At 38.0% G+C, this 24,228-nt stretch overlaps 1 protein-coding gene across 7 annotated transcripts in view; it reads left to right on the top strand.

Moving 5' to 3' along the window:
- Window positions 1–389: 389 nt before the first annotated feature.
- LOC125179745 (uncharacterized) overlaps window positions 390–24,228 on the top strand; it is a 142,996-nt gene continuing 119,157 nt past the window's right edge. For 6 of the 7 annotated variants that reach the window (XM_066977627.1, XM_066977633.1, XM_066977626.1 and 3 more), the window contains exon 1: window positions 390–2,462. In XM_066977627.1, coding sequence (XP_066833728.1) covers window positions 390–1,961 — 1,572 coding nt within the window. In that variant the 3' untranslated portion in view covers window positions 1,962–2,462. Of the gene's footprint in view, window positions 2,463–9,670; window positions 9,693–24,228 lie in introns of those variants that run through there. The other variant, XR_010825093.1, reaches the window with a different exon arrangement.

The raw sequence follows: 24,228 nt of genomic DNA, 5'->3' as shown, positions 1-24,228 counted from the left end.
TGATTGTAAACCCGCTCTACCAAGTAACCCGTAAGAAGAATGCTTTTGAATGGGGCCCTGAGCAACGACAAGCCTTTGAACAAATTAAGCAGGAAATAGTTCATGCAGTAGCCCTCGGGCCAGTCTGAACAGGACCAGATGTAAAGAATGTGCTCTACACCGCAGCCGGAGAGAATGGTCCCACCTGGAGCCTATGGCAGAAAGAACCTGGGGAAACTCGAGGTCGACCCCTGGGGTTTTGGAGTCGGGGATACAGAGGATCTGAAGCCCGCTATACTCCAACTGAAAAGGAGATATTGGCAGCATATGAAGGAGTTCGATCTGCTTCGGAAGTGGTCGGTACTGAAGCGCAGCTCCTCCTGGCACCCCGACTGCCGGTACTAGGCTGGATGTTCAAAGGAAGGGTCCCCTCTACGCATCATGCAACTGATGCTACATGGAGCAAGTGGGTTGCACTGATTACTCAGCGGGCTCGAATAGGAAACCCCAGTCGCCCAGGAATCTTGGAGGTGATTATGGACTGGCCAGAAGGCAAATACTTTGGGATATCACCAGAGGAGGAGGTGGTTCGTGCTGAAGAAGCCCCCCTGTACAACAAGCTACTGGAAAATGAGAAGAAATATGCCTTGTTCACTGATGGGTCCTGTCGTATTGTGGGAAAGCATCGGAGATGGAAAGCTGCTGTATGGAGTCCTACACGACGAGTTGCAGAAGCTGCTGAGGGAGAAGGTGAATCGAGTCAGTTTGCAGAAGTAAAAGCCATTCAGCTGGCTTTAGATATTGCTGAACGAGAAAAGTGGCCAGTTCTCTATCTCTATACTGATTCATGGATGGTAGCAAATGCCCTGTGGGGGTGGTTACAGCAATGGAAGCAGAACAACTGGCAGCGCAGGGGCAAGCCCATCTGGGCTGCGGCATTGTGGCAAGATATTGCTGCCCGGGTAGAGAACCTGGTTGTAAAGGTACGCCATGTAGATGCTCATGTGCCCAAGAATCGGGCTACTGAAGAACACCAAAACAACCAGCAGGTGGATCAGGCTGCTAAGATTGAAGTGGCTCAGGTGGACCTGGACTGGCAACATAAAGGTGAATTATTTATAGCCCGATGGGCCCATGACACCTCAGGCCATCAAGGTAGAGATGCAACCTACAGATGGGCTCGTGATCGAGGGGTGGACCTGACCATGGACACTATAGCACAGGTTATTCATGACTGTGAAACATGTGCTGCAATCAAGCAAGCCAAACGGTCAAAACCTCTTTGGTATGGAGGACGATGGCTGAAATATAAATATGGAGAGGCCTGGCAGATTGATTACATCACACTCCCTCAAACCCGCAACGGCAAGCGCCACGTACTTACAATGGTGGAAGCAACCACCGGATGGCTGGAAACATATCCTGTGCCCCATGCCACCGCCCGGAACACTATCCTGGGCCTTGAAAAGCAAGTCTTATTGCGACATGGCACCCCAGAGAGAATTGAGTCAGACAACGGGACTCATTTCCGAAACAACCTTATAGACACTTGGGCCAAAGAACATGGTATTGAGTGGGTGTATCACATCCCCTATCATGCACCAGCCTCTGGAAAAGTTGAACGATACAATGGACTGTTGAAGACTACACTGAAAGCAATGGGTGCTGGGACATTCAAAAATTGGGATACACATTTGGCAAAGGCCACCTGGTTAGTCAATACCAGGGGATCTGCCAACCGAGCTGGACCTGCCCAATCAAACCTGTTACGCACTGTAGAAGGGGATAAAGTTCCTGTAGTGCACGTAAGAAACATGCTGGGTAAAACAGTCTGGGCTACTCCTGCCTCAGGAAAAGGCAAACCCATTCGTGGAATTGCTTTTGCTCAGGGACCTGGATGCACTTGGTGGGTAATGCAAAAGAATGGGGAGGTCCGGTGTGTACCTCAAGGGGATTTGATACTGGGTGAGAATAGCCCATGAGTTGAATTGTAGTATGTTAATTATTATATAATAATGTATGTCATCACTACCATGATTGCTATATATCATAGATGAAAATGGTGATTAATTAGAATGTATTGGACAGAGTGTAACCTGAGCATGACATAAATGGTATGGAATAAGGGGTGGATATCTGTCCTGGTTCCAGTTAGGACAGAGTTAAGTAGCTCATAGTAGCTGGTAGGGTGCTATGTTTTGGATTAGGATGAGAAGAGCGCTGATAACATGCTGATGTTTTAATTGTTGCAGAGCAGTGTTTACACCAGGCCAAGGACTTTTCGGCTTCTTGCTCTGTCCTGCCAGCGAGCAGGCTGGGGGTGCAGCAGGAGCTGGGAGGGGACAGACCCAGGACAGCTGACCCAAACTGGCCAAAGGGGTATTCCATACCATCTGACGTCATGCTAAACAATATATAGGGGTGGCTGGCCGGGGTGGGGGGGCCGGCTGCTCGGGAATAGGCTGGGCATCGGTCAGCGGGTGGTGAGCAATTGCATTGTGCATCACTTGTTTTCTTACACATTATTATTGTTAATACTATTACCATTATCACTATTATTATTATTATTGTTATTATTATTTTCCTGTCTTAATAAACTGTCTTTATCTCAACTCACAGGCTTCACTTTCCCGTTTCTCTCCCCCATCCCAGAGAGGGAGGGGGGAGGGTGAGCGAACGGCTGTGTGGTGTTTAGCTGCCAGCCGGGTTAAACCACAACAGCAGTATTAAAGGTGTGTAATACATGTCACCATGTAGCACAGTATGGAGCTCATTTCCTAGAAGAATGTTATAATGCTGTAAATAAACTCTTAGAATCCAAGCTCTGTGCTGATGTAGCTATACTACCTGCCATTCTGGAGTTACCTTGTTCAGCAGTGTCTATGGGAACTTTTTGGTTTGCTATGTGAAATACGATTGTATTTGCAGGAGTATGTACCTGAACTGACAAGTATGGAAGTGCTGAAAGGCTTTTGGTCTGCTAAATGCTAAACTTATGAATTTTGGAATATTAGCTATAAGTAGTGCTGAGTGGAAAAATCCCTTCCTGAATAAAGCTTTGGTGTGCAAGTGAAAAACCAAAACCTGAAAAAACTTTGATTCAAAACCTTTCAGAAGGAGAGTCTACAGTGTTTCAACCAGTGTTTCCATAAAACAAACAAACAAAAAAGAAATCTCATATAATAAAAGCAACACTTATTATATATATAATTTGAATTTGATGAACTCTAGTCATGATATTGTAATATGTAAAGTTGATGATAGTGAAAACATATAAGCTGCAAACAGTTTAAGGTGTATAGGGTAAAAATTATGAAGAATTTTCTTTTGAATAGGCTTTCAGGTTTTCCTCTGGGATTGGCAGGAAGTTTATAAGTTTACTTAAATCATGTGATTTATAGAAAGATTTTTTTTTTTTTTTAAGAAATCTTTGCTCATCCTTTTTTGCTCATTCTGGACCTTTTTTTTCCCAGAGCTATGTATTCTGTCACATAGCCTGAAATTTATTAGTAATTTTCAAAAGAAAAAGAAAATTTCTTGGTGTTCCTAAAATAATATTTTCATAGGAAAGGTCAAGAACAGTAAACTTGGTGGAAAGTTCAGTCACATCCCTTGACCTCTAAAATGCTGCCTAGCAATATTTGACCATTGAAGAAGCCGTAAGCTTCACTTTTCAAGCTTAGATCTGTAAGCATATAAAGCACATCATGCAAGGTGTGAATAACAGTAGGACAAGTAGACAACTTGTTTTCTTTCAAGCACAATGCAGTCATCATACAAATAAATAATCTAGTTATTACTTCACTAGAAATGGACTTCTTAAGCTACTGCTTATTCAAGTCTTCGAAGTTATTTAAAGATTATACTAACTTCTGGTTTATGCAAACATCCCAGACAAAAGACACAATGGAGGGGGTTAAATATTCACTTTTATTAATTAATTTGCTTTGCACTGTCCTACGTAGGTGAAACAGATTTTCGCTCAAATATTAAAAAAAAAAAAAACTTAACAAAAAAAGCTGGTGCAGAAGTTCCTTTTGAAAATTAATATTATTAGAAGGATAAAAAAAAAAAAAGAATCAGTGAAAATTCAATTGAATGTCAAAGATAAATAGCTTTGGTCTCTATGCTGTTCACTGAAACTGTCATTCAAGACAGTGTGTGTAAATACAAATAGTGGACATCTACATGAGAATTTTATGTTTGTGGACACTAACCATTTGACTGCTACTGCTAATAAGTTTAGAGACAAATATATCTATATTCTTTTACTGAAAGTCCAAACAAGTGTATGGTAGAAACTTAATACATGCTTGTACGCCTGAAGCTAGGGACAAAGTTAGAAAATTACTTAAGTTCAGTGAGCTAAAGTAATCCAGACATATAAATGTGAAAAGATGCATGATTCAGACAAGTTTTATGTCAATGAAATGTGCTTCAGACAGCAGCCAGAGTTTTAAAAATTCAAAGATATTCATTGCCAAATTGCTTGCTCCACAACAATTTACAGTTTTTAAGGTATATAAGGTATGTATTATAAAAATGTATTTAGTAGTTAAGGAACGACATGAACTCCTGAAAAATACACATATAAAACGTAAGTGCAAATGCAGGTCTTTGCCCTCACCTACAACTCCCTAGTTTTCTCTCTTATAGTATCATCCTATCATGTTCAAACCTCTCGTGTAGGGTAAGGAGGGCTAGTGCAATGGCAGCAACACCTTCTCCAGCTGAAAAAATGTTTGGCTTTAATCTTCTCCATTGCACAGCTGCCTTTTTGATCTTAAAATGTAGGGTAGATATCTGGAAGGTGGTTATATAGATGGTCAATTTATGTCTAAATGGGGAAGACTTTCATCAGGAGTATCACAATGTGCATGTGAAATTCAGCTTTCACACCATCCTTGCTGGTCATGGGTGTAGCTGCTCATGGTTCAGCATTGGAACTTGTGCAGGGGTAGACATTGCTGTGCAGGATGGTGTTCAGGAGTGACAAGGCTGGGCTGCCCTCCCAGAGCCTGAGGATGTGCATGGGCTGTCTAGCCTAAACTGGCTGTAAGCAGCTGCCGAAGTGAGCTGCAGGAGCTGCACTGGCCTGATTGCTTTGTCACTGCAGGTAACTGAGTGAATTGACTGAGCTTCTCGCTGTTTCACTTCTGGTTCACTTCTCTGACCCTATTTTTCATGTCCTTATATTTTCAGGCTATCAAATAAGATCTTATCCTTTTTTTGTTGTTGTTGTTTTTCTTTCCCCTATATTAATAATAATGATGATGATGGCCTAACTCTCCTGTACACTTCTTTGACAGCCTTAGGGTGAGGAGGTGGAAGAAAAGGAGGCTAGCAGGATCATTTGTAAACCTTACATTTACGGCAGAAAATAAGGTGGAATGTAGACTCTGTAATTAGGTTAAACCAGTGGGCGTAACAATTTTGATAATTTTGCTTGTTGCAAAATAAAATTATTTTGAGTTAGACCTTGATTCACAGTAAATTGTAATCTGCATATTGTGGCACTGAGACATTTGAGTATATTACAGCTTGCTCTTTTTCAGACATTTCACTGATCCATGTACAAGTTTCTTGAAAGTGGATATAGTTAACGAAAGTAACTGTTGCAAATCTTATGTATTTATAAAGGTATATTATACATAAATGCAAGTATACATTTATAAATAGAAAGATACACATACTACATGCAGTTCTACATATGCATGGCAATGGAAACTTGCTTTATGTTCTCCTTTTCTCCAAGCTAAGACTGTCACCAGTACAGAGGAAGGAGGAAGTGATATCACAGACTTTTTGCTAAGTATCCAAGGATAACTTTATTAAATTCAGTAGTCTGTGTATACAAACTAAAAATCTTGAGTGTCATGTTCTAATGTTTTAGATACCCATTACCAGTCTTATCCAGGCACTACTGAGATAGAAAGTATTCTTATGTACAATACTTCTGCTATGAGTGTTATCCAGTCCCATTGTTTCATAGGAGACACCCAAGCATTGCCCTCTGAAGTGTGAGCCATTGCATATGGGAAGTTGTGAGTTATATGGTAACTGCCATTTTTTCCAAACAAGATCTGAGAACCCTTCTGTTCCTAAAGCATACTCTCTTTCCAAATGCTGTCAAGATTTTGTCCTTGTCTAACTGTGCCTTAGGGGAAGTGCAACGTATGTTGTTGATACTATCCCCGTTGGTGCATGACAGTTACTGTTGCATGTTCTCTTGGCTTTGATTTCTGAATCTTTTGGTTCAGTGATTTCTGAATTAAATAAGTCCAGATGCTGTGTTTCATTTATCGTGGGTGCATGAGTACACAAACAAATAAGCGTTTGTGTCACTAACCTATATGCACTGTAGGAATAATGGAAATATTTAAGATAGCAAAACAAAGGTAAAACCCTCTAAATGAGACAATATGGTTCTAAAAGTGAAAAGTGTAATAAAATATATCATTATTCTAGAATACACGTGCAAGTCCTAAAATCTGAAACTAAGTTAATAATTTAAGGCAACGCACAGCAGTTCTCTACATTCACTGTCATTTCAAGTATTGCCATATGTATTTGCTCATTTTTCATTTTTATTTTTTTTTCAATAATCTGTTTCTACATTTGCAGCATTTTAGGTAGTTTTCCTTAAAGCTAAATATATGCTGAATCTATTTTTTACTCCCTTACACCAAAAAAGAAAGATGTGTAGAGGATGTGTATTTGAATAGTTCAGCACTTTTTTTTTTTTTTTTTGTGTATGATGCCTCAAGTCCTTAAGTCCTTAGACTTTGTATTACTGTTAAATTTAGTCTCTTGGAAATGCTGGAGTCTGGTGAAATTGACACAAATATACTATTAACAAAAAATTTATTGATTCATTTACCAGAATATACATTAATAAAAATAAGTCCTCACTGAAGCTTCAGAAGTATTTTGTGAAAGAGGGGCCACATTGTGAGAAGGACTTTAAAGCTAATTGGTATGATTGTAATGATTTCAAAAGGCTGTTTCACAAAATCATTAGGGCTAGAAATTAATCTTTGAGCTATATTAGCTCAGAGATTTGCACTTTCTTCACACTTTGCAAGCACAACCAAACTGCCATTAAGTTCAAGGTGCCCTCCACGATGCTTCATCAGAACAGTGAATTCATTTAAGAGTTTTGTTTCAGCAGTGTGTAGCTATAGACAGAATATTACCCTGTCATGACTGTCAGAGTAACTGGTTTTATGTTAGATGAATCCACAGGAGTCAGAAGATTTCTCAGTCACAGTAGGGTTTAAGGTCACTCAGCTGACTTTCTTATTGTGTACTTATCCCTGACTTAAAACAGTTCTTCCTAATCACTCAGCTGACTTTCTTATTGTGTACTTATCCCTGACTTAAAACAGTTCTTCCTAAGCATGATTAAAATTAATATGCATGTCTTAATTATGGATTTAGATTTATTGCACTGTACCTAGGGCAAACACTAGTCCTTTGAATTCATGTTCCGTGTTAGCAGTTTTCATAACTCTTTCTTGTCCATCTCCTCAATACATTTTAAGACCTGGCTTCAGGACCATCATTTTAGTTGTCTTTAACCAATGCTACCTTATACACATTTCCTTAGAGATGCACAGGAGTTGATAATAGCGCCTGTTTGCTTAGCAACTGCAAGAGAGATAGGCAGCCGTAATGACTAATTCTTCAGATAGTGGCCTCGTGCTATCGCCATTCTGGCAGGAAATTATCTAGACCTCCCCTTTGCTGGTAAACTAGAAATATCTTTGAAATAAAGATAAGCAACTCTGTTAAAAAAGTAAAGGCAGAAGCAGTAGTAGAAGTAGAGAGAGGTGTGACAGTCAGAATGTTGGGCTAGGAGAATAACCCTTCAGCTGCTGTAGGTGAGGACATCAATTTAGTTATTCTGGTAAATTGACACAGTTGTTAAGATTGTCTATTTTATTTTGATTTAAATGTGTTTGAAAAGCCTTTTTAGTCCTTAACCACTAACTGTTATTGTAGGAATACAATCCTACGCTCTGCTCCCACGTGAGAATATTCTCCCATCTGTAAGTAACCATCTGATGGTCTGGGGGAGGCTTAGGAACTGAGGTAACCACTTTGAGTCACCCTGTCTGTGTGTCAATACCACACTGACACAAAAATATGTTTCTTTTCCCCACTCATTCTGTGCTTTGTGATAGTTTTCAAGAAAAAAGAAAATAAGAATTAGAAAATAAGAATTTTCTAGTACTTTAGGAGAAGTATGTATTTGCCCATTTGCAAGCATGCAGAACTACTAGTCACCACTGGTTTTGGTCTCCCATGATGCTATTGTTATCAAATATTGCCATTTTTCCAATGTCATGGTTTTTTTTTGTTGTTGTTTTTTTTTTCATATTTTTCATGACCGAAATTTCCTCCTTATGTCTATCCAAAGTTCAGTAGGTTACGTAGTAAGACTTGGCAGTGTGGAAGCATGTTTAACAGGAAGTTCTAGACAGCAGAGAGTGTGAGTTGGTATTTTATTATCAGAAGATACAGGGTTTATCTAACTCATTCGTTTTGCCACTCCTTAGAAGACTCTTTTACAGAACTAACTTCCAGAAGTTAGGTAAATGGGAAGAATACAGCCCAAATAGGCTGAAATAACCAAAATGTGCAACATAAGTCTCCCACCCTGACCAAGTTCTGTTCCCTATTTATTCTCATTAATACAACAGCAAACAAATGTTCTGTGTAAGACATGTGGCCCTGGGTGGTTGTAATTAATCATACACACTGAGTTGACACTACTGTCAAGATCTTGCATAAGCACACTATGAAACAATTTAGCCTCCTTTATAGTTTTCTTTTTATATCTCTTTCAAATAATAATTGCAAAATATAATCAGGTAAGATTGACTGAATATATTTACAGATGTAACTCTGTGTAGTCGCTGAACATGGTGATCATCATGCTGGCTCAGGCATGCATCAATGTTGAACTAGTTGTCTGACAGATAGTGATATGGAAAGGGCAGACTGATGGACAAGTTTGGAATAACTTTATTGCAGAGAAACTTTCTTCATTACACAGTCAGTTAGCAGAAGGTTTGTCCTTGAGAGTAAAAGAGCTTGTGCCTTCTAAATCTTTACAGTACAATTTAAAGCTTTTGTCTATCTTGCTAGTCTGTCATAAGGTGCATTGACTCATTGATTGTTTGGATATAGGTCACCCAATCAGTGCAGGTCTCTTTATGGGCCTATCATGGAATTGGATTGCTGTGGAACAGACCTTATTCTATTCCACAAGGTTCAAAAGGGGGCTACATGACCTGAATAGCTGACAGTAGGTTTGGATGTGGGATTAGTAGCCTAGAATACAACTAGAATTCAAATATATGTCCTGGTTCCAGTTAGGACTGAGTTAATTTTCCTTCTAGTAGCGGGTAGGGTGCTATGTTTTGGATTAGGATGAGAAGAGTGCTGATAACATGCTGATGTTTTAATTGTTGCAGAGCAGTGCTTACACCAAGCCAAGGACTTTTCAGCTTCTCGCTCTGTCCTGCCAGCGAGCAGGCTAGGGGTGCAGCAGGAGCTGGGAGGGGACAGACCCAGGACAGCTGACCCAAACTGGCCAAAGGGGTATTCCATACCATCTGACGTCATGCTAAACAATATATAGGGGTGGCTGGCCGGGGTGGGGGGGCCGGCTGCTCAGGGATAGGCTGGGCATCGGTCAGCGGGTGGTGAGCAATTGCATTGTGCATCACTTGTTTCGTACACATTATTATTATTAATACTATTATCATTATTATTATTATTGTTGTTGTTATTTTTTTCCTGTCTTAATAAACTGTCTTTATCTCAACTCACAGGCTTCACTTTCCCGTTTCTCTCCCCCATCCCAGAGAGGGAGGGGGGAGGGTGAGCAAACGGCTGTGTGGTGCTTAGCTGCCAGCCGGGTTAAACCACAACAAATACAACTACAGTTCAAATATATTCTTGAATAATATCTTTAGCTGGATATTCTTTCTTTGCTCTTTCGTTTTTAAAGTATAACAGAAGGGAATTTCAGCAAGAATACCTCTTTTGTTCCTTTTTTTTTTTTTTTTAAAGCTGGGTACAGGTCTTTCAGCTCATTCTTGATCAATGTGCCTGAAGGCTGTAATAAGTTGTTCTCATCTGTAGTTCTGACATGAACTTTTTGACCCCAAACAATTTTTTATCTTGCTTAGGACTTTCTACTTCTCTGTAGTTATGGTTCTGATTTTTTTTTTCTTTTAAGTACTAAGTGTTGATTGAAAACAAAACCAAATCTTAACTTACGGTATTATCCTATTTACTTTTCATGAAACTATATTAAAATCTCTGTTCTCAAAAATCATAGGACACAAATATATATCTGCATGTTCATTTCACTGAATTCTAGACCTGAAAAATATGGAGTTATGAAAGAGACGTGTTTTTCTATGTTTCAACATACAACCAGCTTTCTTCTGGGAAAAACAAAATTTAAACTCTAGCCTAAAAATTGAACTATTCTTGGAGAAAATACTATTCACCTGTTCCTTTATTTTAGGTGCTTAGTTTCTAGATATTAAATGTTGGTTGCTTCTGTAAGCCTATATTTGCTCTACACTTTGGAAGTAGAAACACTGGTTATGTAGTTTTAAAAGACACTCATACTGCTGAGATGAATGTTAAAGTTTGCAATCATTCCACATGACTCCATAGATCTTTACTTGGACTTCTATAGGAGCTGTTGAAGTAGACCCGATATACCACATACACAGGATTACAATGAGCTATTAGTCATAATTTCATTTTTCTCTAGCTCTAATTAGTCATTTTATAGTAGTGGCATATTCATAATTACACAACCCAAGCAGGTTAGTGAAAATCTTCAAAAATCTGCAGGGGTGATTTTGGTTTCGGATGTCCATTTTGATTTACCATATGGTTCAATGTTTTGAAAACACTTAATATCCCTTAAATTTAATGTCATCTACTTGTATGTAAGCATTACAATAGTGTCTTAAATTACACAGTTTCTTGCTTTTTAATGGAACCTCTGCCTCTTTCATGCTGTGGTTCAAAAAGCCTGGCAATCTGTGGAAAGACTCCCTAAGTGAACTGGAAGCTACATGATGTTATGTGATGTTTCCTAGTATTTGAGAGTGTGCTTAGAAAATACAATTACTTTTGCCATGGATATCTTTATCTGAAAATAAGAACCTTTTCCACACTCTTCAATATTTTATGATTGTTATAAAGATTACCGAGTGGAATACTGATTTTAATATCAAACTACTTTAGCTTCAAATATGAGTTTTGAAAAGTAAAGTTTGCTTACATATGATGTACCAAGAGTAAAGGTAGTATTTTTTCTGATGTTTTCTTTCTGATTTGCTTCCAAACCAAAACATAATTACATTTTCATTTCTGTATTGCTCAAATTTGTACTGTGTTCAAATTTCCATGTGTTGCAACATACAATGCTGTAAATTGAAAACTTTTTTCTTGTCTTGGGAGGGAAATATAGTCATTTGTTAGAATAAAGATGATAAGGGGGAAAGATTCCTATTTCAGAGCACGTAGATTTGTGTTTAGCTGGGATTGAGCGCCTTACAAATTGATGCTGTGTAAGACTTCTTAAGGACATGGACAGTCCTAACATTTTCCATAGCAATAAGACACTGCAGCTTGACCCAGACCATGGCCAGACATAGGTATGTTGAATGATTATGTCCAGGTAGCCATCATTTATTCTTTTCAAAACTACTACTTCAGTCGGCACGTGATATACATCACAAACCTTGCTCAAATGGACAAAAATACTTCTAATGGTGTATTTGTAATATATAAGCAGGAGAGTGTCTGGCAATTAAATTTCTTCTTACTGAAGCTGTTGTTCCAATGGCTAATAATTATAGCTAAGTTCTTACTTTTTAGAGAATATTCATAATGCATTCATTGAAATAATTAGGGTCAGTTTATAACAACTCCTGATGTTAACCACTTTATTCTAATTGCTGCTGAGTTATGTTATTGAACAGTGAATTATCAATAAAATGCTTTTCACTCTTCATAAGGACATATTAATCACAGAATCTCAGAATGTTTAAGGTTGGAAGGGACCTCTGAAGGTCAGCTGATATAACCACTCCTGCTCAAGCAGGAACTCTTAGAGGAGGTTGCCCAGGTCTGTCTCCAGATGGCTTTTGAAGATCTCCAAAGAAGGAGACTCCACAACCTCTCTGGGCAACCTGTTCCAGTGCCCGTCACCCACACAGGAAAGTGCTTCCTGATGTTTAGACGGAACCTTTTGTGTTCTGATTTGTGCCCATTGCCTCTTGTCCTGTCACTGGGCACCGCTGAAAAGAGTCATAGGATCATCTGGGGTGGAAAAACCTCTAATATTATCAAGTCCAAGCATCTACCTAACACTACAAGTCTAATGCTAAACCATGACCCTGAGCGCAGCATCCATGTGTCTCTTAAATACCTCCAGGGATGTACTTCATCACCTCCCTGGGCAGCCTGTTCCAACACCTAACCACCATGAAGAAATTATTCCTGATATCCAATCTAAACCTTCCCTGGCACCACTACTTGAGGATGTGTAGCCTCATAGCCTATCACTTGTCAACTGAGAAAAGAGACTGACACCCTCTTCATTGCAACCTCATTTCAGCTAGTTGTAGAGAGTGATGAGGTCTCCCCTCAGCCTCTTTTCACCATACTAAACAGCCGTAGTTCCTTCAGCTGGTCCTCATGTCTTGTTTTCTAATCTCTTCATCAACTTTATCATTCTTCTCTGGACATGCTCGAGCAACTCAACGTCCTTCTTGTAATGAGGGTCCCCAAACTGAGCACAGCACTCGAGGTGTGGTCTCACCAGTGGTGAGTACAGAGGGACAACCACTTCCTTAGTCCTGCTGGCCACATATTTCTGATACACGCCAAGATGCCATTGGCCCTCTTGGCTACCTGGGCCATTCATTTTTCCCCAAGCCTATACTCTGTATGAGGTTTTTATGACCCAAGTGCAGGACCTGGAACTGAGCCTTGTTGAACGGCATCCAACTGGACACAGCCCATAGATGTAGCTTATCCAGTTCTTTTGCAAAGCTTTCCTACCCTCAAGCAGATCAACACACCCACCCAAATTGATGTCATATGCAAACTTGCTGAGGGTTTGCTCAATCCTCTCATTAATATAATTGATAAATATATTAAACAAAATTGGCCTCTGGGGAGCATCACTTGTGACTGGTCACCAACTGCATTTAACTCCATTCGCAACAACCCTTTGAGCCTGGTCATGCAGCCAGCTTTTTACCCAGCAAACAGTACATCCATCCAAGCCACAAGCAGCCAGTTTCCTCGGGCGAATGCTGTAGGAAGCAGTATCAAATGCCTTGCTGAAGTCCAACTAAACAACACCCACAGCCTTTTGCTTGTCCACTAAGTGGGTCATTTTCTCATAGAAACAAATCAGTTTAGTCAGGCAGGACCTGCCTTTCATAGACCCATGTTGACTGGGTCTGATCTCCTGGTTGTCCTGTACATGCTGCATGATGGCACTCAAGATGATTTGCTCCATGACCTTCCCTGGCACCAAGGCCAAGCTGACAGACTTTATAATTCCCCAGATCCTCTTTCCTGCCCTTTTTGACAAATGGGCATCACATTTGACAATCTCCAATCAAATAGGACCTCCCTGTTTAGCCAGGATTGCTGCTAAATTATTGAAAATACCTTTGAGAGGTTTGAAAGTCCATCTTCTTTGCAACCTTCCTTCAGGTATTTATAGACATTGATAAGATCATGTTTCATACTGGTATTCCTTTAAATGCTTTTTTTTTTTTTTTTCTTGAAAGGTAGGTTCTCATAATCCTACTCTCGTAGGTTATCTCCCAGTATGGGATTATATGTGGACAGTCAGTTCAGGGATCTAATGATAATCTCACTATTTTTTTTCTGGGATTTAAAATATAGGTCAAAAGTACTAACAGTATGAACTGACATTTCAATTTGAATTCACTTCAATGCAATATTTTGTCTAGAACAGTTTGTAAGAGTACCATGATCCATTAAAAAAAAAAAAAAGGAAGAAAAAAGAATCCCACAACCCTGTTATTAAGGGCTTTCATAATGAAACCTTTTATACTGAAAACCCCAACACAACCTGGAATTATTCAAAGAGAAGTGCAAAAACATAAAGAAGGAAGCTAAGTTACTAGTAGCCAAGGGAATAACATTATTATTTTATTTATTTATTTATTTATTTTTCAGACTGACATTAGTCAGACAGTAGTGATTTTATTTACATTCAACATTGGATGGACCCAGTATATGGAGGGCCTCTGTTGTAAACTTGTGAAAACTGTCAGTAGACTGTTCTTTTCTGGTCTTTTGAAGTGTTGGGTTTGAAGTGTTTTGGTTTGTGCCCTCATACCCTCAAAAATGGGGAGAATGCTTGGAATTTTCTGATCATTCAGAAATTTTTCAGTTAAGTCTGAAACCTGAACAAATGGAATTGATGTGACAAAAACAGATGTATTTTGCTTTCCTTCTTTGAACAGACTTTACAAAAACAACTGATTTGTCCCTAGTGAAGTCACTCTTGTTTGAGACTTATGTGCTAATCTTTTTTGCAGAAGAAACATTCAACACAGTATCCGAACAGAGATAACTCAGATTCACTGAGCTGCCAAACAGGGAAGCAAGTACAGTAGTTCTCTTTATAATGGAAGAAGAAAACTGTTTCTGAAGTGATGTGATTTAAATTCTGTTGAATGCTTTTATGTCTTAATCAGTCTTACCCTCAGTGTAACTATTGCTTTCACTCCGAATTTACTTTAATTTTTTATAAATAAATTTAGATGAGCATGAGAAGGCAAAGCATATTTTATTTGCAACTATATTGGAACTATGTGGATGATAAAGATCCTTGACACTAGCTAACATATGTATGTGTGGACAATGGAATGTGTGTGTGTGGGGGGTATTTTGTCTCATGCTGGATGAGCTTCTGTCCTGGTTTTGGCTAGGACAGAGTTAATTTTCCTCCTAGTAGCTGGAGTTTAGGATTTAGGATGAAAATAATGTTGATATCATGCTGATGTTTTAATTGTTGCAGAGCAGTGCTTACACCAAGCCAAGGACTTTTCAGCTTCTCACTCTGTCCTGCCAGCGGGCAGGCTGGGGATGCAGCAGGAGCTGGGAGGGGACAGACCCAGGACAGCTGACCCAAACTGGCCAAAAGGGTATTCCATACCATATGGCGTCATGCTGAGCAATTAATTTGGGGGGGCTGGCAGGGGTGGGGGGGGCCGGCTGCTCGGGGATAGGCTGGGCATCGGTCAGCAGGTGGTGAGCAATTGCATTGTGCATCACTTGTTTTGTACACATTGTTAGTAGTAGTACTATTATTATTATTATTATTTTCTTTCTCTTCTGTCCTAATAAACTGTCTTTATCTCAACCCACAAGCCTTTACATTTTTTCCAATTCTCTCCCCCATCCCACTTGGGGTGGAGGGTGAGCAAACAGCTGTGTGGTGCTTAGCTGCTGGCTGGGTTAAACCACAGCAGCTTCCCATCTTGTTTAATAGAAAGTATAAGTCAGAAGTTGTATTTTTTTTAGTATTTTTTAACAATTACAGATGTGATCACTAGTTTTTCAACATTTAACAAACTTTATTGAAACTTAGTTGTTTATTTTTTATTCTTTCTTTTTGAAATGCTTTCATATATCTTAAACAAATTTATTTTAATTTTGGAGATAAATGGCTTAGCAATATACTTGGAAGGGATAAGGAATGTTACTGAAGGCAGCATTACCTTTTTAATAGGAAATGAATTTTACTGGCTGTCTGTTGTAGGTTGGCATATGTGACATGAACAAACACCATCTTCTTACAATTTTAAATAGAAAGTCATAGACCAAGAAATATTGAAGTCTAAAACCCTTCATTCATTTTGAAGAAATATAAAAAAAGTGATGCAGTGTCAGCAATGTTTGAAGTTTTAAAAGTGTGTTAATGTTTTGGTGTTTTGGCTTTTTTTTTTTTTTTTTTTTTTACTTCATCCCAGTAGCATGAAACAAAGTTAAAAGTAGTTAAATAATTTTACTGGATGGCCTAAAACTGTAGTAAACAACTATAATCCACTATCAAACTGAAAATTTATATAAATATATAAATATAATTAATAATGATTAACTGAGTATAATTTAAAAAAGCTGTAGGGCAAAACACATAATGAAGTAGTGGGCTGCCTCTTCCTCCTGAACAATCGGATGTGTCTCATGAAAAAATTGTGTGGCAAATGAGGGAAGGACCATAGTAAATGATCAGTTTTGTGTTGTGGATAGCCATAGTAGAGTAGAATTGAATTTTGTACAACTATCTGATTCTAATTACATTTACTTGTCATGATAAGTGAATGTCTGAACCCTAGCTTGTGTTGCATTCATGCAGTTAAATTTCTAAACCTGGACCTTAAACTCTGCTGTGTCTACACATGCTGTGCGCAGAAATCCTCTTTATTCTTTCTGTAATAAAACTTACAAATTGCAGACGTTTCTGTGGCAATTTTTATCACCAATTGTCATTGCAAATGACCAGCTAGAGCTAGCTTTATACATATATATATAATTTTAATTAAAAAAAAATTCTATCCAGACAGCTGTTGAAAGGACCAAGGGTAAGTTACTCAGTGTTGGATATGTAAAAAACTGAAGATATAGATGTCACACTTCACACATACCGCAGACAATGAATTCAGAGTTGTGTGCAACTGTGGCTGATCTAAGCTATGGCTACTGATAAATGTAAAGACTCATCATAGGCAAGGTAACAGAAAGCACTTTGGTTCCCAAGCAGGCCAGCTGCTCACAAACAAGTGCTCCATAGGGAAAATAATTCAATTCATATAATCATCACTGGCTCAGGAGTGGAAATAAAAGAAGAGAACAAAGAAGCGATGAAAGTTAGAAATTGGAGGGATTGACAGGAGGTTGGGTGGCTTTGCTAACACCCACAAAGCATTGATGGCACTTGTACATTAGTCTTTTGCTTTATTCATAGTGTTATTAATTTTTAAAGAAGCATTAAGATATTTCATTTATAGCAGTGAAATGTGCTGTCATATTCACTCTGAATATATTTCCCATTGTTTTTTAGCTTTAACCTTGATCTGCATGTTCACCACGTGTGGGTATGTATTTGGAAGTCATGAAGTTATTGTCTATGGTAGCTGAAAATGGCTCAACAGTTTGTGAAGCACCTGTGGTCATAATAAATGCTTTTTGTCTACCCTAGAATATAAGTTTCAGGGAAGGTGTAGAAAGAGAAGGATAAAGGAGGAAACTTGACATAAAAAAGCAAAACAGCGCAAGCAAAGTCTATGAAAGAGTCTGACAGCAGAAAAAAATTGATGAAACCTTTGGGAGTTCCCACTGCACAATTTGGAAGGCTGCTACACATAGAGACAATCTTTCAGAGTTTCATATGTTTTTATTCTGCTGCACAGAATTAAAATTTTACTTGAATATTTTAGTATTGCACCCTTTTTTTTTTTTTTTTTCTTCATACAAAATAAACACCAGGTCCTGTTTCTCAGCAGGGTCATTAAGAAAACTACAATGATTAAATCTGAATGAATGGTGTCATACTGCAGAAAAAGGTGTAATGATTGAGTAGCTCACATTCTTGATGATATATTACTTAGATATTGTTCCTAACTGGTATCAAAAAAACTACTGGTGTTGTGATATTACTGCCATCAGCTTATGCTGCAAGTCTTGAATGCATTCTGTCAGCAACCTTTATCCATCTGTCAATAGGTCTAGGGTAGGGTTGAAATCTGGGAGCTGGGAAGCGTTAACAAAATAGGTAAGAGCAACAGAAGTTTCTGCTTCCGTGTATGTTGTGAAGTCATCAGGAACAGGGAACCACTGCTCCGCAATGAAAGAAGATACCCATCATAGCTTCCTGCACACCATCTTGCCTTTTGTTGAGTGACTTCTCTCAGTTTATGTTTGTTCTTCTCAGCATGGATAGCTTCTAGTCTAGGTAAGAATAAAGAAAGGTCAATCCACTACTCCTGAAAGGCTGATGGCTCCTGAAATGAAATATAGACATTGCAGAACCTGTAGTCCTAGAACATCTCCAGGTTCTTCTCAAGAACTAGTTGACAACAGTTAAAATTCACTAGGATAATGAATAATTGCATAGCTGCTTATTTAATTTACTTTCATCCACTTCAGTTGTATACTTCTCTTACTCTTCTACTATTTTCTCCCCTCTAAGTGCTTATGATGAACTGGAAAATCATTTATGTTATTTCTTATGAAAGTCTGTGTAACAGGAAGGTCAGAAAAAGTATTTCAGCTTACTTATACTCAAAGAGATAAGATCAACTGGTGATTGGCAGAAGCAGGAACCAAACTCAAGCAATTCAAACAGTTCAGTATGGACCTTGTGAGGAGTTAGAAGAAAAAAGTAGAGACATAGATAGGAGATGTTACTTCCAGGTTTTTACTGGATGCTTATCTTTTGTTTTACTGAGGTTAAGGTGAGGTGCTAAAGGGACAAAGATCCCCCATTTACTTGATTGCCAGTGCTGTAGGTGGAGATGGGAGTGGACTATAAATTGACCTCCGAAGAATAGTGTCTAAAGTCTGAAGAAGGAAGTGGCTGAAGATTACAAACATAATAATGGATGGCACTGCATTCAGAACTGTTGACCCGTTATATAGTGCCAAGGGCTTTCTTTATTTTTATGCTTCAGGATATGTTCCTGAATAGTAAATGGATTTTCCTTTTCTCAGTTAACTAGCTATTTTATAGTGATAGCATAATGGAGTGTGGAGACAAACAAGACTAACCCAATATATGTGTGTGTGCTACTACCCTTCTTCAACTTTCATGCACTTCAGAATCCCTTAAGATTCTGGTGCAAAAAACCCTAAAACTAAAAGAAACTAAAAAAAAAAAAGAATAAATGAAAGTAATTCCAAAACAGATATTGTCCAGAATGTTTTCCCAGAGGAACTATAATAGCTCCCTCATTCTGACTGACTGCAGCAATGGATGTAGCAAGAAGTTTTCTAATAGGAAGGAAATGCCTGGAACTTTAAATAAAAGGCCTGCTGAATAAGTGTAACATTTTAATAACATTTTACATTTGGTTTACTTACTGACAAACAGCACATAGGCGTAGGGAACAAAATTAATTAGAATAAAATGCTGCTTTCTTTCCAAATCATGATAAAATATGTTCATTCTGAAAAAAAAAATACTGATATAAGCCAAAATTCCTACTTTCAACAACAACAACAAAAAGAATTGTCTAAATTTGGAAAAGCTGCTGCATCTGTACTTTAGTTTGGCATTAGAGCAGTCTTATGCCAGAGTGGGAAAATTGGGAACACCCTTGTGGATGTTTTACCTTGCTGGGCAGCTAAACCCCTCCACAACAGCCAACAACTTCCCGGCCAATACAGCAGTGTCACACCAAAATTGTTCTAGCTACAAGTGCAGAGCACAGCACTTTATGGGCCGCTGCAGGGAAAGTAAATTCTGTCCCAGCCAGACCCAATAGAACCCTACTTCTTTCTAAGGGTATTTCAACACTCATCTTGCAATCTTCAGTTTCACCGTATACTCTTATAATTAGATTGGCATTTTATTATGAAATTATTTTTGCTTAGTTGGTATTGTTGGAGCTTTTCCATTTTGTATAAATAACTGCTTTTTATTTAGCTTCCCCTCTGAGTCAATATAATCACTGTATTGTTTATATAATTATGACCTCTAAGCTCTGCCTCAAACCTCTTTAACAGACAGCCATACCTCAAAGGAGCTGGGGGGAGCCACCCACTTGTGAGCTGTGCTGCCTGGTTATCTGCATTCAGCTGCCATTCAGAAGCTGACATTTTGAGGAATCTGAACTCTTACAGCCTCATGAATCAGACGGAGAAGTGATTGAGGTGGATAGGCTCATTTATACGGGCTGCTTCTGCATTTAGCTGAGTTGAAACATCAGACCTAAGAGTTTTTGCTTTTTGGAATAAATAGGTTAGCTGGTTTGCAGCCAAGAACTGTGACCTTCTGTAGTACATGCATCTATGAAGTATTTCTGATGAAAACTAGGTATTAACCCTGAAATACTGTGTTTGGTGTTTGAATTATTTCTCATGTATTAGAAACAAGATCTCGGTTAAAGGGATTTATGTTCTATTTGGTAGTCTGCACTTGCTGTTACATTAAATAGCTAAAGCTAGGAATCTAATTCTTGCCTAAGTACTGAAAAGGTGACCTCTTTATAGGGCTGTTGAGTGCCTATGTCTCCCACTAAACTCAATAGAGAACTGCTAATGTTCAGTGCTTGAACTTGTGTCCATCTGCTTGATTCCTGGAAGATCTTTAGACACGTAATGTCTCACAAACATAGCTTGAGCTAACTTGGCTGTCAGTATTGATGTGACTGTAGAACAAAACAACAACAAAATCTCTTATTTTTAGTTACTTTTAATGTTATTGATTAAAAGTATGGTGTGTTTTTTTCCAGAGGCTCAGCGAGTTCTAAAGCTGTTTTGCTGATTGCTCTGAAGACAGGTCTCTCCCTGCATTCAGCTCTCTAGTTAGGACATGATATCCATGAGTTTGCTTTTCAGGATAAGCTGGATATTTGCGTTTGTAGCTAAATGAGTACACATACCCATTTTATAATATTTTGAAAATTTCTGTTAATTTTTCTTCTCCTAGGTTGATCTCTTGCTTTGAATGGCAGTTTGATATTCGGATAGACTTAAAATTCCATTAAAATTTGTTTTTGACAAACTTTTTTTTTTTTTGCATATGTATGGTATATATAGAGAGATTTAAAATGGTTGTTATTCTGAAAGCTTCTTGAGTATTCTCTCAATGCAATATTTGTTTCAGATAACACTGAAACAAATTTGACCATTAAAGTATTTCATGAAAACCATTTCATATAGGGATGAGTATTTGGTAGGGACTAGTAATGATGAGAACTTAAAGAACCAAATTAAAAATGTAGTTCTATTTTTCTTACCTGGTAACAATGTGCTTTTTAAATAGTACCATTTATTAGCTTCTTCATATTTCTGCCTGACCTTATTCTAACTGCTGAGTTGAATATCATTTACAGACTTGTATTGTGTTTAGGGATATCTATAATGATTAACATGAAATTAGGAGGAGAGAAATGAGCCTCTACAGTCTGAACTAAACTAACACCAATAGTAAATCTACAATATTCTACTCATATTCTCCGTGGGACATCATCAGAATGGCATACATTTCATATTGTCGATAGCTGTTCTTCTTAATATATGTGAACAGTCAAATCAATATACTTCAGAGTCTGTTGTGCATGATTTGGCATGGATATTAGCTGAGATAAATTTCAGAAATTCTAATTTCAGAGTATTTCTGACAAGAAGGCTGGAATCTATGCACAGCATTCTGTGCAGGTTTCATTTGGCTTTTAGAGTTCCTAAGTGATTTCTTTGAAACTGTCTGCCAAAACCTAGCCACTAGGGTGCAGATATGCAGCACAAACCACGATGGGGAATGCATGTAAACGTCTCACCACTTCAAAAGGCATTTTTTTCTTTAAATGCTACTAACATTTTGACAATATTTCGAATTCTGAAAGTTTTTATTAGTTCTCAGAAATAAAAACCTTCAAGCTTTCTGTCTACACGTTAATATTTGAATAGGTTTCTGTTGTAAAATGTGTTTGATAACATAGTTTACAGATGCATCTTATTAATGCAATAATAGCGAAAAGCTTTTAAAGCATCTGGACTTACTGCAAAGGCATAAAAGGTCAGGTACATTGCGTGTGACCTTGTAGTTAAAATTGTAGCATTATTTTCCTTGAAGCAGGACTGTTGTTTATAACAACATAAGGAAGAGGATGCTGTTGCAGCTTCATTGGTAAAAACAGGGCTCAGGGTTTGTAAAATGGTCAGAAGTAAGAACTGGCAGTGAATCTCTCACCTACAGGCACAATTTTGCTCTGAATCGTTGTTTCATGGTTACAACTTTTATTTTTGTTTTACTCATTAGCACTGGAACAAAAGGACTGTAACACTTTCTTTATTGTGTCATATTTAAGATGGGGATGTGTTTATTTCTTGGTAAAGAACAATTATTGCTGCTGCAGAAAATAAAATTAGACAACCATTTTGTACTTAGACAGACTCACAAACAGAGAGCAAATGCATTTTTGCCATTTGTAATTTTATTAGTGTAGTAAACACTGTTATTGATGCCTGACTATTTTTTTTTTTTTTTTTTCTCAGAAGAATAAAAAGAGGTCAAGGATTCTGGTACAAATGATGCAGTTGGCATGCGCTGTGGATGTGAAATAATGTCTGGCCTGGAGATAAGAATATGTATGTTCCTTGAGTACTAATCCTGTCCATCAGACTAATGTTCTCTTTAGCAGTACACTATCCAAACTGTTTCATTGTTTTCATCATGTACCACATCAGGTGCTCTCTTTATACATTGTTATTCCTTTTCTTTCAAACTGTTTACATTTCTGAAGACCTCATTTGCTGCAGTGTTTTTTTCAGCTCCAGCTGATGCACAGTGAAGGTGTGTGCCTGCTCTTCAGTAGACAGTCTGCCTTGGTTGGACCTCTGGCTGCCATTCAGTCCTGCATTTTGTCCTTGCATGTCTTCTGTGATGCTTCCTGCCACTTTGTCTTGTTATCTCTTTAAGGACACACAGTATTTGGAGCAGGAAAAATAAGAATTTTATAATTTCCAAAGCCCAGACATACCCTAAAAAGACAAAAGAACCCTTTACATATGTTTTACCTCTGATGTGTTTTAGTGTTGCTGACTGGGGAACATAGCTTTCTTAGTTTTCCTTTAGCACATTTGCAGTTTATTCGTTCCTTGACTTGTCTGCTTTGAGTGCATACTTTTTTCATTTCCCTTTTTTGCCCTTTGAATATTTATCCAAAGTTTTTCTCAGACGTATAGCCAGTGGTAATGGCTGTCCTTTTTTATTTTCTCCTCTTTCTCTCCTTTTGGAGATTCTGTACACTCCAAATCCTGCTGAAGGAGTTAGAGAAACCCCTTTTACATAGGTTGCACCTCGGTGTCTGTTTTTTATTCTGAGGTGTTCACACTTAAGTGATATTCAGTAAGTTGAGTACTATGGCCTTGACAGTGTGTAACTCAACTTACTTTTTGCTGAGATCATAGTTATGTTGTATCTGTGAGGTAACAGCTTACTTGATTGTGCATATTCGGACTGCTAGAAAGAAGTATCCAGCTGAAATTTTATTTTAAAATATCCAGGTATACAGCATAAGCATTGTATCTGCTGGCTCCAAGAGAAAGATATTTTGGTATCCAGTTAAGAGACATGCCTGTAAATGCCTATGTAATTACTCAGTAATAGAACTAATGGAGTGCTTAAGGGTTTAGGATGGGGTGCTGCATTTGCTGATGCTAGTGATGTCTGTAGAGACAACTACAACATAAGAGTTTTCTTTTCTTAGACATTCTTTTTTCTATTGTGTTATTGAAACATTTTTCTATTTCCATTCATGCTGGACACAGGCATGTAACTGATACCTGATAACCTTTTGGCAGAGGTTTGAATTTCCACTCACTTGAAGCTTTGATGGTCACTGAACATGAAAGGGTATCCTAACTCAATGGCCCTCCGTTTACCAGTGCAACTTTCCATGCAAATCCTTGGAATTCCTATATAAGAAGCCAGTATGGAAGAGCTACACCTTTATTTCATCCTTTCATAGTCTTGAATGGGTCTATAGGGAGGATATTGACATACTCAGCAACCATATCAACATATCGGCATCAGAAAGACTAAGTTCTACCTTTGTCAACAATTGTAAAATAAAGATAGGTAGTTTATTGTGATATTTAGATGTTAAACTTCCAATCTCTATCTGAAATTTCAATGAATTTTCAAACACCTCATGCCCATAAGTGAAAGAAAACTGGTTAAAACTCAAACTTGTGATAAAGACCAATTTTTTTTTTTTATTATTATTATTATTTTCCTTCACTGCACCAATGCACTGCAGGTGTATTTTGTTGTTGTTTTGTTTTGTTTCAGAGTTATAAATTGAGATAAACTCAGTAAATAATTTGGCACTGCTCTTTGATGTATGCTTGCTTACTTGCTTTTTTATAGATTCCTTTTAATCTCTGTCTCTATACATACACCTTCCCTCCGCTTTTTTATTTTAAGAA

Source organism: Anser cygnoides, chromosome 1 (genome assembly GCF_040182565.1).
Source record: "Anser cygnoides isolate HZ-2024a breed goose chromosome 1, Taihu_goose_T2T_genome, whole genome shotgun sequence".
In the NCBI taxonomy this organism is placed as follows: Eukaryota; Metazoa; Chordata; class Aves; order Anseriformes; family Anatidae; genus Anser; species Anser cygnoides.
This window is presented reverse-complemented; position numbering and strand designations above follow the sequence as displayed.